This window comes from Silurus aristotelis, assembly GCF_946808225.1.
Source record: "Silurus aristotelis genome assembly, chromosome: 21".
In the NCBI taxonomy this organism is placed as follows: Eukaryota; Metazoa; Chordata; class Actinopteri; order Siluriformes; family Siluridae; genus Silurus; species Silurus aristotelis.
In genome coordinates, this window is record NC_139594.1 from 4,175,920 (window position 1) to 4,189,986 (window position 14,067).

Below are 14,067 nucleotides of genomic sequence, written 5' to 3' on the forward strand. Positions count from 1 at the left end.
GCAACCAAGAAGAAATAGTTTTTTTAGTAGTGTTATGTAATGCTATCGTTACCATAGGCAAGGAATAATAAAACAAAAAAAGGATAAATTGGCGCGTTGTTGGTTTTTCTTCTGGAAGGAGTCTCCAGTGTCGTCGTCTTGTGACCGGCAGCAGGTTTTTCCTTCATCACGGCCACTTGAGAAAAAAATAAGGTTTGTTGAGGGTTAGCTGCTAAAACGCAAGCGATAACGGGCATTTCACAACCTTAATTGTACCTAGAAACGGAGAAGAAAAACTGGTGTGAAATCACAAGCGATGTCGAGCTGCTGTGGTTCGAGACATTAAATGGTTATACTTCTGGATGAAGGCAGGAAATCGGTTTTATCACACCACATTGTTTTATTTTTTTTTGAAAGAATTATTCAAATTTTTTTAATTGTATTTATTTTTGATCATTTCTCTATAAAGGCACATCATATCGGTAAATGCTGCGAATAACGCAGCCCGGGACAGGACCTTCGAAAGCTTTGTGTCCAATTACTGAATCTTAATGGCTAACGATCTAAAGGGTTGGAGGTGTGAAAGTTTTGGCACCCTTTCTCCTATCATTTGTAGCAATCTCTTGGAGCAAGTCAGTCATTCAGAGTAATGTTTATCTGCAATGTGTTAAATTTTTACATCTATAATGCAGTTATGTTGCATTAGTGATGCTAGTAAGTAACAATAAAGGTTTTTGGTCTCTCAGCTCCACTGCATGAATACTACCATAAACACATTGGATGTGCAGATTGAAGACCTGACGCCGAATCAGATTCTGTATTTGTGTTAGTTGTAAAGATTTTGGCAACCCCAACCTCCACAACTCCTAAAAATTTATTTTTGCTGCGACATTGGGAGATATTGAAACGTTTCCAAATTACTTTTATGTAGTCATGTGTTGTAAAAGTTTTGGCACCTCAGGCTTTTTTCTTTTTTTTTTTTTTGGGTTCAAACTTGCGTTTGTGTACTTTTGATTTAAGGGACAAAAAACAATATTTAGACGCAGTCCAATATCAACATTACACTCACCTACAGTCTTTGAGATTCTGCCGTATCGGAATCGTGTTTGACCGGAGTTGTCACTAATTCGTTGTAGTGGAAAAGAATAGCGACCAGGGCACGGTTCATGATTTCACTCAGTAGTACAAAATTTTTGGATCACCTTTCATTTGACACTCTCTTTAGTACATACGTGGACGTTGCCTCAAGCTTTTTTCTTTTCCCCTGTCGATGCGTTTTTTTTTTTTAATATTCATTGAAGGATCACGGCTGCTCTGCTATGCGTCATTAGCTCACGATTCCCCCCCCCCCCTCCTCTTCAACAAACCGTTTGACCACCTGGTTCTCTTAATTAATTCGCTTCTTTTTTTTTTTCGACCCCCGTCCCCACCCCACCCCCTCTTCCTCCACGTCGTTCCCCCCCTTCCCTGGTGTTCATCCTTTTCATTGTGTGCGGCGTGCAATCAATTCTCCTATAATGTGTGCACGAGAGCAGCTGGTCGCAAAATCGAGTTTCTATTAATGAGATGGAGGGAGGCCGGAGGACGGTAAAACGGACGTGCGTGTTGCCTCCGACGCTCGAATCGCGAGTTAAGAGGTTAAAAAATTGCAAAGCTGCTTCCTGTTTATATCACTATGGCGGCGTTATCGGTGACTACACTGTACCAGTCAGAGCATACGTAGTAGATTTATATACGGTTTCATACACGTGTTGGACAAGTCTTCTACAACATAGAGATTTCATCCGTCCTCGACATGTAATAGATCCAGAAGTGAATTAAAGGCTTAGCCGATACCACCATTCAATATCGATATTGCGATTTTGAATCGCCCATCGTTGCTCTCAGCTAGCTGCGAAAGTTTCACAAGTTCTCCAGGTGGAGGTACTTGATTTTCAGGTGTAACAGGAGTTAATTCTTCTTTTGAGAATTTACAGAATGGAAGGCATGTGAATTAGTTTTCTGTTCACCCTTCACTCCAGGCTCCGGTACAACATATTTTTACGTTCACAGCCAACGTGAACGCAACATCCAGACGAACAAAGGACTTGTTGTCTCTAAGCGAGTCGCATCACGCCTGTAATGTTTTGCATAACTCTCTGGCATGGACTCGGTTACTAAGAGGACGTCTGTATCGGATTAGTATCGGGTATCGGCCCGCACTCAGAGCGCTCCGCCGCGGGCATGGCGTCACGTCGCATAGCGTTTTAAAATAGGATCTTTTACCCCGTCCCGGACGTCCTAACAAGTCTTCATTCGCGCTCGTATGTCGTGAACGCTTTAATCTGATGCGTCGTTCGTATCTCATCACAGTTCGTCCGTCGTTTTAAATCCTGGTTTGGAGCGAGGTGTTGCACGTCTTTATGGGCCGCTGCGTCTTGGTCATGCGCTTGAATTGTAATTGAAAGTCGTCTTTTGAGGATGAGTCACGTGTCAATGTTTTATAACGGGCAGTTGGATGGCGAGCTAGTTTAAAAGTCAACCTTGTCTGTGTTCACCCACAATGCCTTTCAGCCAGATTGAAAAGGACGTGTGTCTGCGCGTAAAGAGGACGATGCGGCGGCGCCGTAACCTTTTCCAGCTTTTATCTGTTCTATCGGATCAGACAGATCAGCTCCTAAACCTTCGTCTTCTCCATGATGATACGCCCCTCGAAGCCTGTGCATTCTGGGACTTGGTCTAAAAATCGTTTTTCATAACCGTTACTGGGAAACTCATGGCGGTAAATTCATTTCTGTGGAAACCTCGAGGTTGAGATCATTCTCACTGTTGAACGTGACCGAATGCACCAGCAATCGATATTTAAGCCCCAGAATCTAAACATAGAAGAGCCATGTTGAATATAGACGTGTTTTCTCATGGAGGTTTTTTCCTCCTAAAATACTAGATCTCAATTACCGCTGCAGCGATCGATTATTTTAGTAATCGAGTATTCTTCCTATTAGTCCGTCGATTAATGGAGTAATCCGATAAGAAGCACTTTTTCTTTATTATAGGAGCGATACTGAATGTGAAGGAGAAAATCAGAGGGGTCTCATAATGGTCGTCATTCATTTCCTTTTTATTGCTGAAATTTAAATCTGTAAAAAACTAAACCTATTAATTGCAATGAATATTACAACAAAACTGCAAATATAATCATATAAATATCAATATTTCAAACAACTTGGGGGGGGGGGGGGGGGTAAATGCACTGGACGGTGTTTTCTTTGTTTTATGAAATGATCCCAAACTTTTAAAACTTTCATGATCTTCGGCCTGAATCTTCTCCTCTTCCCTCGCCGTTTTCTCTCTCTGTTCCTCCATTTTTCATTCTGCAGCGTCTTCTGTGTTTCCCGTTCTCCAGAGTTTAGCGGGTGGTGCGTCGGTAACAGCGGTCCGTGGAAAAAAAACGGTGCTCTGTGTGCAGTTAAATGGACTAAACGAATGATTTGCGTTTCTGTATTCGAATTGCTCGAGGAATTATTTCAGCCCTAAACTCAGTATGACTTTCGAACATTTGTCTGCTTTAATGAACGATTTAAACAAACCCAACCGGAAGTAAAGTGAAGCGTGCGTCAGCCATGAGAACGTTCACGGAAGAGCAACAGCAATGAGGGGAAACAAAAACGTCCTGGTTTCACAGCAGAACCTGGTTGTATATCCGATTCCACATTTGGTTCCAATTTGCTCTTATAATAACATATGCACTTCTTGAGATGTTCCACTAGATTCTGTGGACATGGGATTCAGCTACATTGGTGTTAATAAAGTCAGGTACTGATGTGGGTGAAGTGAGAAGGCATGAGGTGCAGTCTGTGTTCACGTTTCAGCCCAGAGATGTTCAGTAGCATTGGAGATCTGTTGCAGGAGATCTACTTCAACCCTTGTAAGGCAGATCTTCATGAAGCTGGAGCTTTGTGCACAGGGGAATCGTCATGCTGGATTAGGTTTGGGTCTCCTAGTTTAAGCGAAAGGGAAATTTTCATGCTTCCGAAGACGGGAACAGAAGCTTGGTTATCTTCAAACATGGAAGTTTTATAAAAGGTTCTCAGGGTTCCTACCTCACATAAAAAAAAAAAAAATGGTCAAATCGTCCTCAGAAGACGAAGGCAATAATCATCATGAGCAAAGAGATTTGTCGTGATGTATTTAACACCCTTTAGGGCCAAAATTTAAGACCCTGCCTTTCGCACCCCTTTGCGTTTCTTCATCAAACAGTTATCACAAAGTTTAAGGTGCACAATTGCATTGGACGTCTTTGTTTGTGGTGGCATTAAATCTCTCCTAAACCTGTTCCAGCATGACGATGCACAATCTTGTGCACAAAGCGACCTCCATGGAGATCTGGTTTACATGGGCTGGAGTGGAAGATCTCCTGCTATAGAGCTCTCACCCTCAACCCTATTGAACATGCATGAATTAACACTGCACATCGTCCTGACTTTACTAGAACACTGATGTCTAATCGGATCTAGTTCTAGTGGAACATCTTCCCAGAAGAGTGGAGGTTATTCCAACAGTATTATTCCAACATACCAGTCTTATGGTCAGTTGACCACAAACTTTTGCTCATGTAACTAATTCTGTGTTCAAATCTTTTCCATCACTAACTGTTTCAGCTCAAAAAGCTGGACCTACTCAGGATTTCACATTTTCCTCAGACAAAGAGGAGCAGTTCCAATTAGCATGCGCGATTCAGGATTGTTAGCGAAAATATCCGAGCTGCTAGGCAGCGGGTCAGTGTGTTTACTGGGGATTTTACGAGTGAAGCAGAAAGAAACTGGCTCGGGTTTACACGAGACGTAACTCACTTGGAATGTCCCGATGTTGATATAAGCCGGGGGGATTAAGCAAGTTGTGCACCAGCTCTGCCCTTTTTTCCTCAGTTTCCTTTCTTTCTTTTTTTTTTTTTTTTCTTTTTATAAAGACGACGAACATGATGTTTCGTCTTGTGCAACTGCAGCAACTGAGCTGTAAACAAACAATCCGGAATGAAATCCGCTTTAGAATTTTAGATGTATATCAAAGCTGTAAGAAAATAAACACGTTAACGCAAATGAACTTGAACCGCACTCGTTTTATTAACTCGCGATTAATGCGTTATAAAGGAGCCGAAACCTGAACGTTCACCCGTTTATACCCATTTATCAACTCCACCGGAAAAATCTTTTTATTCAGTAATCCTCTATGATGTGCGCAATGAACCCTCTGGGGGTCCACAAACGCAGCAGCGCGTTTTGTGGCGTTTTCTTTTTTTTTTCATAACGCAGAAACGAACTTAAATTACTTTTTGTTTATCGTACAGATACGAACAGTAGATCATTTCAAATCTGTAAAGGGTCTACTTTTATTTGTACCCACTCATAATAACAACAAAACGCTGTGCTTTTGCAAAATAAAGAAAACAGACAGGGGGCGCTCTCTGCTGCCTGTCATCTCCCTTTACAGACACAAATAAAATAACCTGAATCTCAGTGAATATTTGCCTCACAGATAAATAATAAATATTAATACAAAGCTCAAAGTACTCAAATATTCTCCGATTCAGTAATCCGTATGGAAGTAAGACGAGGCGCAGTTTCTCCTGCGTCACCTCATTCATCGTCCGTGTGGAAACATAGCAAAGTTGCAGTCTGGTGTCCTAATGACATTTATGTCATTTAAAAAATTTACAAGAATATTTTGCCTTCTTGCTCTATGTTGAGTCTGGTTTCTTTAATAATTAACATACATTTGCATAAACATACATTTCTGTCCATGGCCATGTTGATTAGTGTTTTATCGTTTTAATTTAAAGAAGAAATGCACGAAAACTTTAAATACACGTGTATATATATATATATATATAAAAATTTTTTTCCCTCTTTACATTTCACTACGTTTAATTCTCAGAACGATCCACCTGAAATTGTATTTATTTATTTGCATTATTGTGTCTCGTCATAATGGTGTCCATGCTTCTGTTTCTTGTGCAGGTTTTAATTTTTTAATCTTTTGTAATAGGACCACAGGACTAAAAGAAAACCCCCCCAAACTTTTTTTTTTCCCCCAAATCACTCAAGAACACAGAGATCCGATTAGATTTGTAGTTTAAATGCGCTTTCTATTCAGATGTAACCTCAAAATCGTGCGAATGTTGACGTGGATTTAAAGAAACACCAGTGCACGTGCGTATACTGCATTTAAACTCCCTGTAGGGTCCGAAGCGCTGACACTGAAGCAGCGGACGGCTATGTTGCTGAGTTCGACCCCTAAATAAGAGCGTTCACAAACGTGAGGTTGGACTCTACGAATCCATCCTCCATACCGTTCGTTCCTCGCGTCTCTACGGTAACCCAAATTGCGGCACGTGATTCGCTCACTTCCTGCTTTCGCCGTATTTCGCCGTTTTGGGAGATTTCGGAGCGTTTCCTAAACCGTGACACCATGTCTCAAGGGGTTATTTGATATCACGAGTCCGCCACGTAGAAAACGTGTACGAATGCATATATAACGATGCGCGGAGATCTGGTCCGCCATGATTTCGTTTCACGAGTTGGTTTTGAGTCTGGATGTAACCGGGACGGTAGGAGGCGATACCAGTGCTGACGCTCTCGGCCGGCCGCCCTCAACCTTTCCCCCTGTGCCGTGTGTCCAGATGCTGGCCAGAGGAGGGACGAGGCGACCCCACACAGGCAGGGGGAGCCGGGGGGAGCGCAGCAGGGGGAGAATGCACCCTGCCGCTCGACTTCCAACACAGGTCAGTACAGGACTGCATGATGGAAAAAAAAAAAAAAAAACTCGAAACTCGCCCCTGCCCTGCACTTCCCCTTCCTCCCCTCCTTCTCTTCTTTCTCCTCCCCATCATACCTCCCTCTCACTCAGGGAAAGAAAACCAGGACACGCCTGGACTAAGTCCTGGATTTATAAATGTGTGTATAAATATGCATATATATAAACATATCTATTTAATTCATATAGGAGTCGTCTTGTACATTTATTCTATAGGTTTCTGCTCTCCGCAGTGTTTTAACTTCTTGTAATCATTTTTTCTGTAGGAAAGGATTCAGATTAACGTCAGTATTAGCCCTTAACCATTTTTATTTTCCACTATCGGGTTTTTTTTTCCCTCCACACAAGTCACATCTCATCTCTGGTGTTTCTATCCCACAAAAAAAAAAGCCACTTGAATCATTTTCTCCTTAATGCCTACAGACTTCAGTGCGTCTGTCTTTTTTTTTTTTTTTTTTTTTTTTTTTTCCTCTCGTCTTCATCCCATCCGTGTTTCATCCTGTTGCTGTATTAAACCCTGAATGTATCACCTACTTCTTCTCAGCGGCGGATGTGCCGCACTCAAATGAGAGCGCTAATTAGCGTGGGTTATTTCTGGCAGCGCGCGGCGCACCGGCGGGCTAATCTAAGTACGAGGTGTCAAAGGTTATTAGGTTATACGCATGCTTCAGCCCTCAGGCCCGGTTATTTCCAGAACGCAGTCTGCGTGATGTATTTCCACTCGATGTGGAGCACTTCTTCTTCTTCTTCTTTTTTCTTTAATATTATTATTATTTTTTTAAACAGGAAGAATTACTCCAGGCTTTTTGTTCTAAGTGAGAATCCGGTGCTTTCCTTTTCGCAGTCGGGTTAAAGGAAGCAGATGCGAGACTGCTGTAAGAGTCAGGACGTCCTTCACAGCACCAGGGTTTTAACCCCCCCCCCCCCCCCACTGTCAAAAGTATTGGGACACCCGGATTTCCCAGTTCTTCCGGAAACTGTTACCACAGATTGAGGCACAGGATCTTTGTGAATGCTGTAGAATTACACGGCCCTTCACACAGACCCGAACCTGTTTAGCATTTTTTCCCCCTGGTGGCATCTTAAGTTGGTAATTAAGCAAACCAGTGTTGATTTATTCATCGATCGAGACTCTGAGCGCTTTTGTACGCCGCTCTGGTTCTGGGCGTCCGCTAAATGCTGAGAATGTCAACAATTATTCTGATTGGAAGGTTGCGAGTTTAAATCCCAGCACCACCATAAAGATTGTACATGCATTCGAGTGGAAGATCTCCTTCAGGCCTCCACACCTCATCTACATCAGTACCTGACTTTACTAACACCCTTGTGAAACTTCTTAAAAAACTAGTGGAACATCTTCCCAGAGGAATGGAGGTTGTTATGGCGAATGGGAACTGGATGTGGAATGGGATGTTAAAAAAAAAAATCTCATGGTTCAGTGTCCACGCACTTTTGTTCATATGTATAGTGTATTTCAGGGTGGTATGATGACGTGTGGCATCTCGATTCCGATTGGTCGGATAGTGTCGATTTATTTCCTTCACTATGTAATATGTGCCTGTTTCTATGGTAACTGCTACTTTAAACAGACTTGCTCAGGTTTTCTACAAGGAGATTAATAGCAGTGTAGTGTTTATGGAAGGAGTCTCCAGTGTCGGCTATGTTCAGGACACGGCTTTCTTTCATGTAGATTAGGATGGATTTATATTTAGTGTTCTGAAAAATGTTCAGGAATAAATCGATTCTGATTTGATCTTTGGTGCTTGGACCCCTAAATCGAATCGACTTGAACTGAATGAAATGAAATATAGAAACAGATTCTTCAGCTTGTGGGTTTTTTTTTTTTTTTTGGTTATTTGTTAACGCCGCTGTGACGTAAGAGGAATAGAACACTTCAAGGTGTGCGGTTGTGGTCAGTCAGCGTCAGGGTGGTACCATTTTGCTTTGTTCGGTTTCTTCTCTAGTTTGAGGATCAGTTTCTTTGCTGTTTCCGGTCTCATAACGGTGGCCATTATATTAAGTATCGTCTCATCAGAGGGGGATTTAATTTCTCTTCATTTGCACTCGTTTACGCTCGTACACACGCTCACGGCCGATGTTTTATTTTTGTAACAAAGTCCGGAGGGTCTCAAAAATTGGATCTCCGGCGTCCAGGAATCATCGGGCCGACGTGACGTGACGTGAGGTGACGGGACGCCACACTTCAGCGTCCGAGTGAAAAGCGTGCCGTTTCTGTGTGATGGCGTGTCCGGTGTCGGGGTGTTAAAGGGGAGGTGGGACGTAGTGCCTGAGGAGGAGATGCTGCTGCTGCTGCGGTGGCTTCTTCTCCTTCAACAGCTTTTCTCTCCAGACAAATTAGGGCTATGCTTCATTTAACAACTCATTTAGCTGTGGAGAGGCGAACGGAGGGCCGCTTCAGCACCCTCGATATCTCCGTTCCAGGCAAGCGAGGTCGCTTTGAAAAGCTCTCCGGCTTGTCACATTTATATTAATAACGTACCAAAACTCATTGTGCTTTTGTGACTCATTTGTGCATCGTCCCATTTAGTCACGTGTGGTGTTGATTAATTTTCCTCCCCCTTTTTTTTTTTATTGTGTGTTTTATAAACGTGCGCTATTTTTGTACAAATACGCCTTTATTTACTTATTAAATTCTACACTGTACTTTACTGTAATGTACGTCCGGGTTTGTACCTGCTTTCCTTTTTTATACACTTGAACAAAGTCGTACTGACTCTCTCTTTTTTTTTTCTCTTTCTCTCTCTTTCTTTCTCTTTTTCTTTTTCCTTTATTCTCTCTTCGCAGGAAACACGCGTTGAACTGCCACAGAATGAAGCCGGCTCTCTTCAGCGTGCTGTGCGAGATCAAAGAGAAGACGGGTAAGTCGTTCGCTCCTTTCAACTTCACTCCATCTCATCGTTATTCTCTCCTCCTCTCTTTCTCGCTCTCTCTCTCTTTCTTTTATTTTTTTTATTTATTTCTCTTTTAACTCTGATGTGACGGCGTTCGTGCCGTTTCCACGTATATGTTTTTTCAGGGTCGTCGCATGTCTCTGTCCCAGAGTTTAGGTTTGGATCCGGGTTGTTTTCCCACACACACACACACACACACACACACACACACACACACACACACACACAGAGAAAGAGAGTGAGTGGATTGTGGGTAAGCTCGGTCCTCCGGTGTTCGCAAATCGGGCTGCGGCGTAATTACGACTCTGCGTGTCGTGGCTGATCGGTCGAGGTGTGTGTGTGTGTGTGGGGGGGGGTTGAGTGCTTGGAAACGTCGTCCGGTTTATTGCAGCTCTAATAATTAAGACGAAGCAACCAGAAAGTGCTGATGAGAGAGAGAGAGAGAGAGAGAGAGAGAGAGAGAGAGAGAAAGGAGGTTTAGGCTACAGCTCCTCTCATCACCATGTGCTAATAAAACACTATTTAATACAATAAATGTCACCGTATCAGAGAAATGAAATACTCCAGGACACGCCACTATGGGAAAATCGACAGGGTGGTAACGGAGACGCGGCGTCACACCGTGCGTCCGCTTTCCCTCCGTCACCATCCGCTCAGGTGTTTGATTCAGAACTGAGGTTCAGATGTTCAAACGCCAGCCATTTTGTTCAGCTTAAGAATGGTTTGTTCCGTAAGTGCGTTATAGCCGTGTTATAGCCGTGTTATACGAGGGGGTGTCCACGTCACACCGGGACTTTAATGTTACAGGTATGAAAATAGATGCTAACATGGTGGTACTAAACGCAGTAACTAGCGTGTCCCATTTTTGATAATAGGACGTATCTACAGGAGACATCAAGCGCAGTACGGAGATGAGACCCTCAGCCGCAGTAAGAACGTCTGAAGGTGTAAACGTTTCAAAGATCAGTGACGTAGTGGGTCCCAGCCCACGGCGGTTATTTCCTGTGAACATTCCGAGCGTCGAGCGTCGAGCGCCTGATCTTGGATAATGTCGGCCATTTTGTCCACTTCTGAGCGATACTTTTCCTACTACTAATCCTAGTGTGGTCTTATGATTATAGTATCTTGTTCAAACGGTGCCCATTTTTGTTCACCCCTGATGCGTCACAGTGGCACAGGCCGAGCCGTACCGTGACCACTATGATGTCCCTGCAATAGTTTCTATCCTCATGCGGCTCACCGTAGATGAGCGTTCACCAAACGCGTCACTTCCTGACCTCGTCTGCCACTATAGCAGCTTTAAACGTCCGTTCCCTCGCCAAATATACTGTGATCTCGATACATTGTAGTTATACTGTGTGTGTGTGTGTGTGTGTAAAAATAGTCTTTCATATACTAGACCTATTACTATTATTAGCATTAGCATTGATAGCATTACTCCTTACATGTGAGCTGTTGCTAAGGGAACCGTATCGTATTGGCGAGCACTTTCGTATCGACCCCTTCGCGGTAGTTATGGAAACCTTCCGGCCAATAAGATTTCTGGGATTCATCATCCTGCCCAGCTAGCTTCAGAGCACTTAATCTCAATGTAGAGCACCACGTTTTTCTGCCACGCCGCATATTTTAGATTATTATTTTTTTCCCCCGTATGTAATTGTCGGGAAGGAGGCGTTTGTAGACTAAACCCGAGGTAGCTTTCATATCCAAAAAATGCGAGTGGTCTAATGAGTCTGAGTCACCGTGCGACCTTGTCTCGGTTTGTTTGTTTAGTTTCGTTTTTAACGCGAGATATTGCCGTTGAAACGGTGGCAGCCAGGCGCATCATTAGCCACCGCTCGGTATTCATTAGGATCCTTTATCCTGCCGCCCTCCTCCGAGAGTCCGGGCGCGAGTCCCTTCGGCCGAGGACGAGGTCTCGGATTACTGCGTTAAAAAGGTTGAGTGGGCTTCAGTCGGTTGGAGATCTGCGAATAAACCGAGCTTCACTTTCCTGCTTAATTGGATGCAAGAAACGGGTCGAAGTGGAGGAAGGGGAGGGGTGGGGGGGGGGTGATGGAGGGAGGAGTGGAGGTGGTGGTGATAGTGGTGTTGCTGCTCTTCCCATCTCTCTCTCTCTCTCTCTCTCTCTCTCTCTCTCTCTCTCCCTCTCCTCCTGTCACCATGGCAACCTGCTGTCTTATTTACCTAATGTCATTCACTTTGATTTTCACATCGAGTCCGGCAGCCGAGGGCGGACCTGTGAGAGAGGATACACACTCACGTGCGCGTACACGCGTCTTTAATGCAGCTCTCTGGAGTGTTGAGGGAAGCCGAGGTGACCGAGTGCAGCGTCCATGCTGCTGTACAGAGCAGAGTCTCAGACACGGAGGAAGGAAATACACACTGCTGTACTGCACTTCCTGTTAACACACTAATGAGCTCACGCGCACACACACACACACACACACACACACACACACACACACACACACACACACACACACACTCGCTCACTCTCTGTCTCTCTCACACAAACTCACACTGTCTGCTCAGCTCACACGTTCACACATCCAAGTCTGAGTCTCTCACTTTCTCTCTCGCTCTTTTTTTTTTTTCTCTCTTCTCTTTTTCTGTGTGTGATGAACAGCAGGGATAAAAGCAGCCTGAGATCGGGTCGTTCCTGACGCCCCTCTCTATCTTGCTCGCTCTCCTCTTTCGCACTCACTATCTCTAACTATCTAGCTATCTATCTATCTATTTACCCCCCCCCCTTCTTATCTCTCTTTTTCTATTTTTTTTCTTTCTCCTTCTCTCCTCCCAAATGCCTTACTTTCTTTCTCTCTATTTTTCTCCATCTTGCTCATCGGCCATTTTCTCTCTCTCTCTCTCTCTCTCTCTCTCTCTCTCTCTCTCTCTCTCTCTCTCTCTCTCTCTCTCTCTCTCTCCTTTTCTTTTATCTTGCTTTCTACTTCTCTCCTCCCCACTGCCTTTTTTTTTTCTTTAAGTGGCCATTCTTTCACTTTCTTTTAGTCTTTCTCTCTGTCCATCTATTTTTCTGTCTCTCTCACACACACAGATTTACCCCTCCTATATCTCTCCTTCTAACTGCCCTTCTTGCTCTCTCGCGCTCTCACTCGATCTTTCTCTCTCTCCCTCTCTCTCTCCTCCTCCCCAATGCCTTTCTCATTCCTTTCCCTGTCTTTCTGTCTTCCCACCTATCTTATTGTCTCGCTTTCTGTTTCTCGTTTTCTCAAATCAATTCTTTGTCTCTCTATATTTCTTTTATTAGTTCTTTGTTTCTCGGTCTATATCTCTCTCCATCTCTCTCTCCCTCTCCCTGAAAGAGGAGACTTTGCTGTGAACTCGGGGGCTTTGATATGATAATGGCGGGGGTGATGGGAGGACTAGCGTGGCGAGCGGTTGGGGGAAGGGAGGGATGTTGAATTCCTCTGAGCCCTGCACTTCTCATTGTTAAGGAAACGCAGTGCTCCGGCACGGTGTCATGTGACCTGTGGGAGAGATTCCTTTTTCCTTTTTTTTTTTTTCCACCCCTTTTCTAAAGACTTGTTAATTAATCTCATTAAGACAATGGCAAGACGTGAAGAGTTCTTTCATTTCTTTTCATTGTTCTCTCCCTCGTTTCATGTCCACCGATTCCCCCCCCCCCCCCATTTTACACCTTTCATATCGTCTCCGAACGCTTGCTCGCAGTTTTTCTCTTTGTCAACATGCAGACTTTTCTTTCTTTCTTTTTTTTCCGTTCGCAGATTGAGTCGTTTTTGATCGCATTATCTCTCTCCTCCAGAAATTCATTTCGAGAGGCGGGTTATCGCGCCGAACCCAGGCCGCCCGTTCATTACCTGGATTTGCGGTGTGAGCAGATAGAAAAATTGAAATGATTAGCTATCAGGGTCATGTTTTTGCGAAAGGAGGCTGCGCTGCATGACGCGGACGCGTCTCTCAGCACGACGTGTAACTCCGGGCACGATCCGGATCCTCGCCGTCTTCTGAGCCACCATTAAATACAAGGCAAAGAGGGGGGGGGGGGGGGGAACGGCACACGCCCGTGGGTCGTATAAATCCACGTGCACCGTTGTCTTCTTCCATATTTGCTTCGTGTAACATCTAATCGTTAACGAAGCCTTGACCTTTCACGCATGCGAAATCTCATCGAGTGCGATTTCACACGGCTGCATGTGCTCGCAAATGAATCCCAACATCTCTCGACGCCGCTACGAGCCGCGTTTGAGCTCTCGGGAAAAGTTTCTAACAAGCGCACAACTAGACCACGTATCGCAATCACATTACGTCCAAATATACACGAAAAAAACGCACAAAAAATCTCATTTCTGTGACGAGGGAACACCTCGGCTGGGCGAGAAGCTCGGATTAGACGTGGAAT

General features: G+C 44.1%; 2 protein-coding genes across 3 annotated transcripts in view; one reads left to right on the forward strand and one right to left on the reverse strand.

Moving 5' to 3' along the window:
- The window catches only part of lpar2a (lysophosphatidic acid receptor 2a), a 74,555-nt gene that overhangs the window by 20,486 nt on the left and 40,002 nt on the right, over positions 1–14,067 (reverse strand). The window lies entirely within an intron of this gene.
- pbx4 (pre-B-cell leukemia transcription factor 4) overlaps positions 1–14,067 on the forward strand; it is a 46,736-nt gene that overhangs the window by 5,530 nt on the left and 27,139 nt on the right. The window contains exons 2-3 of one of the 2 annotated variants that reach the window (XM_083524568.1): positions 6,638–6,739; positions 9,577–9,650. In XM_083524568.1, the coding sequence (XP_083380694.1) occupies positions 6,638–6,739; positions 9,577–9,650 (176 nt within the window). The remainder of the gene's footprint in view (positions 1–6,637; positions 6,740–9,576; positions 9,651–14,067) is intronic. The other variant, XM_083524569.1, reaches the window with a different exon arrangement.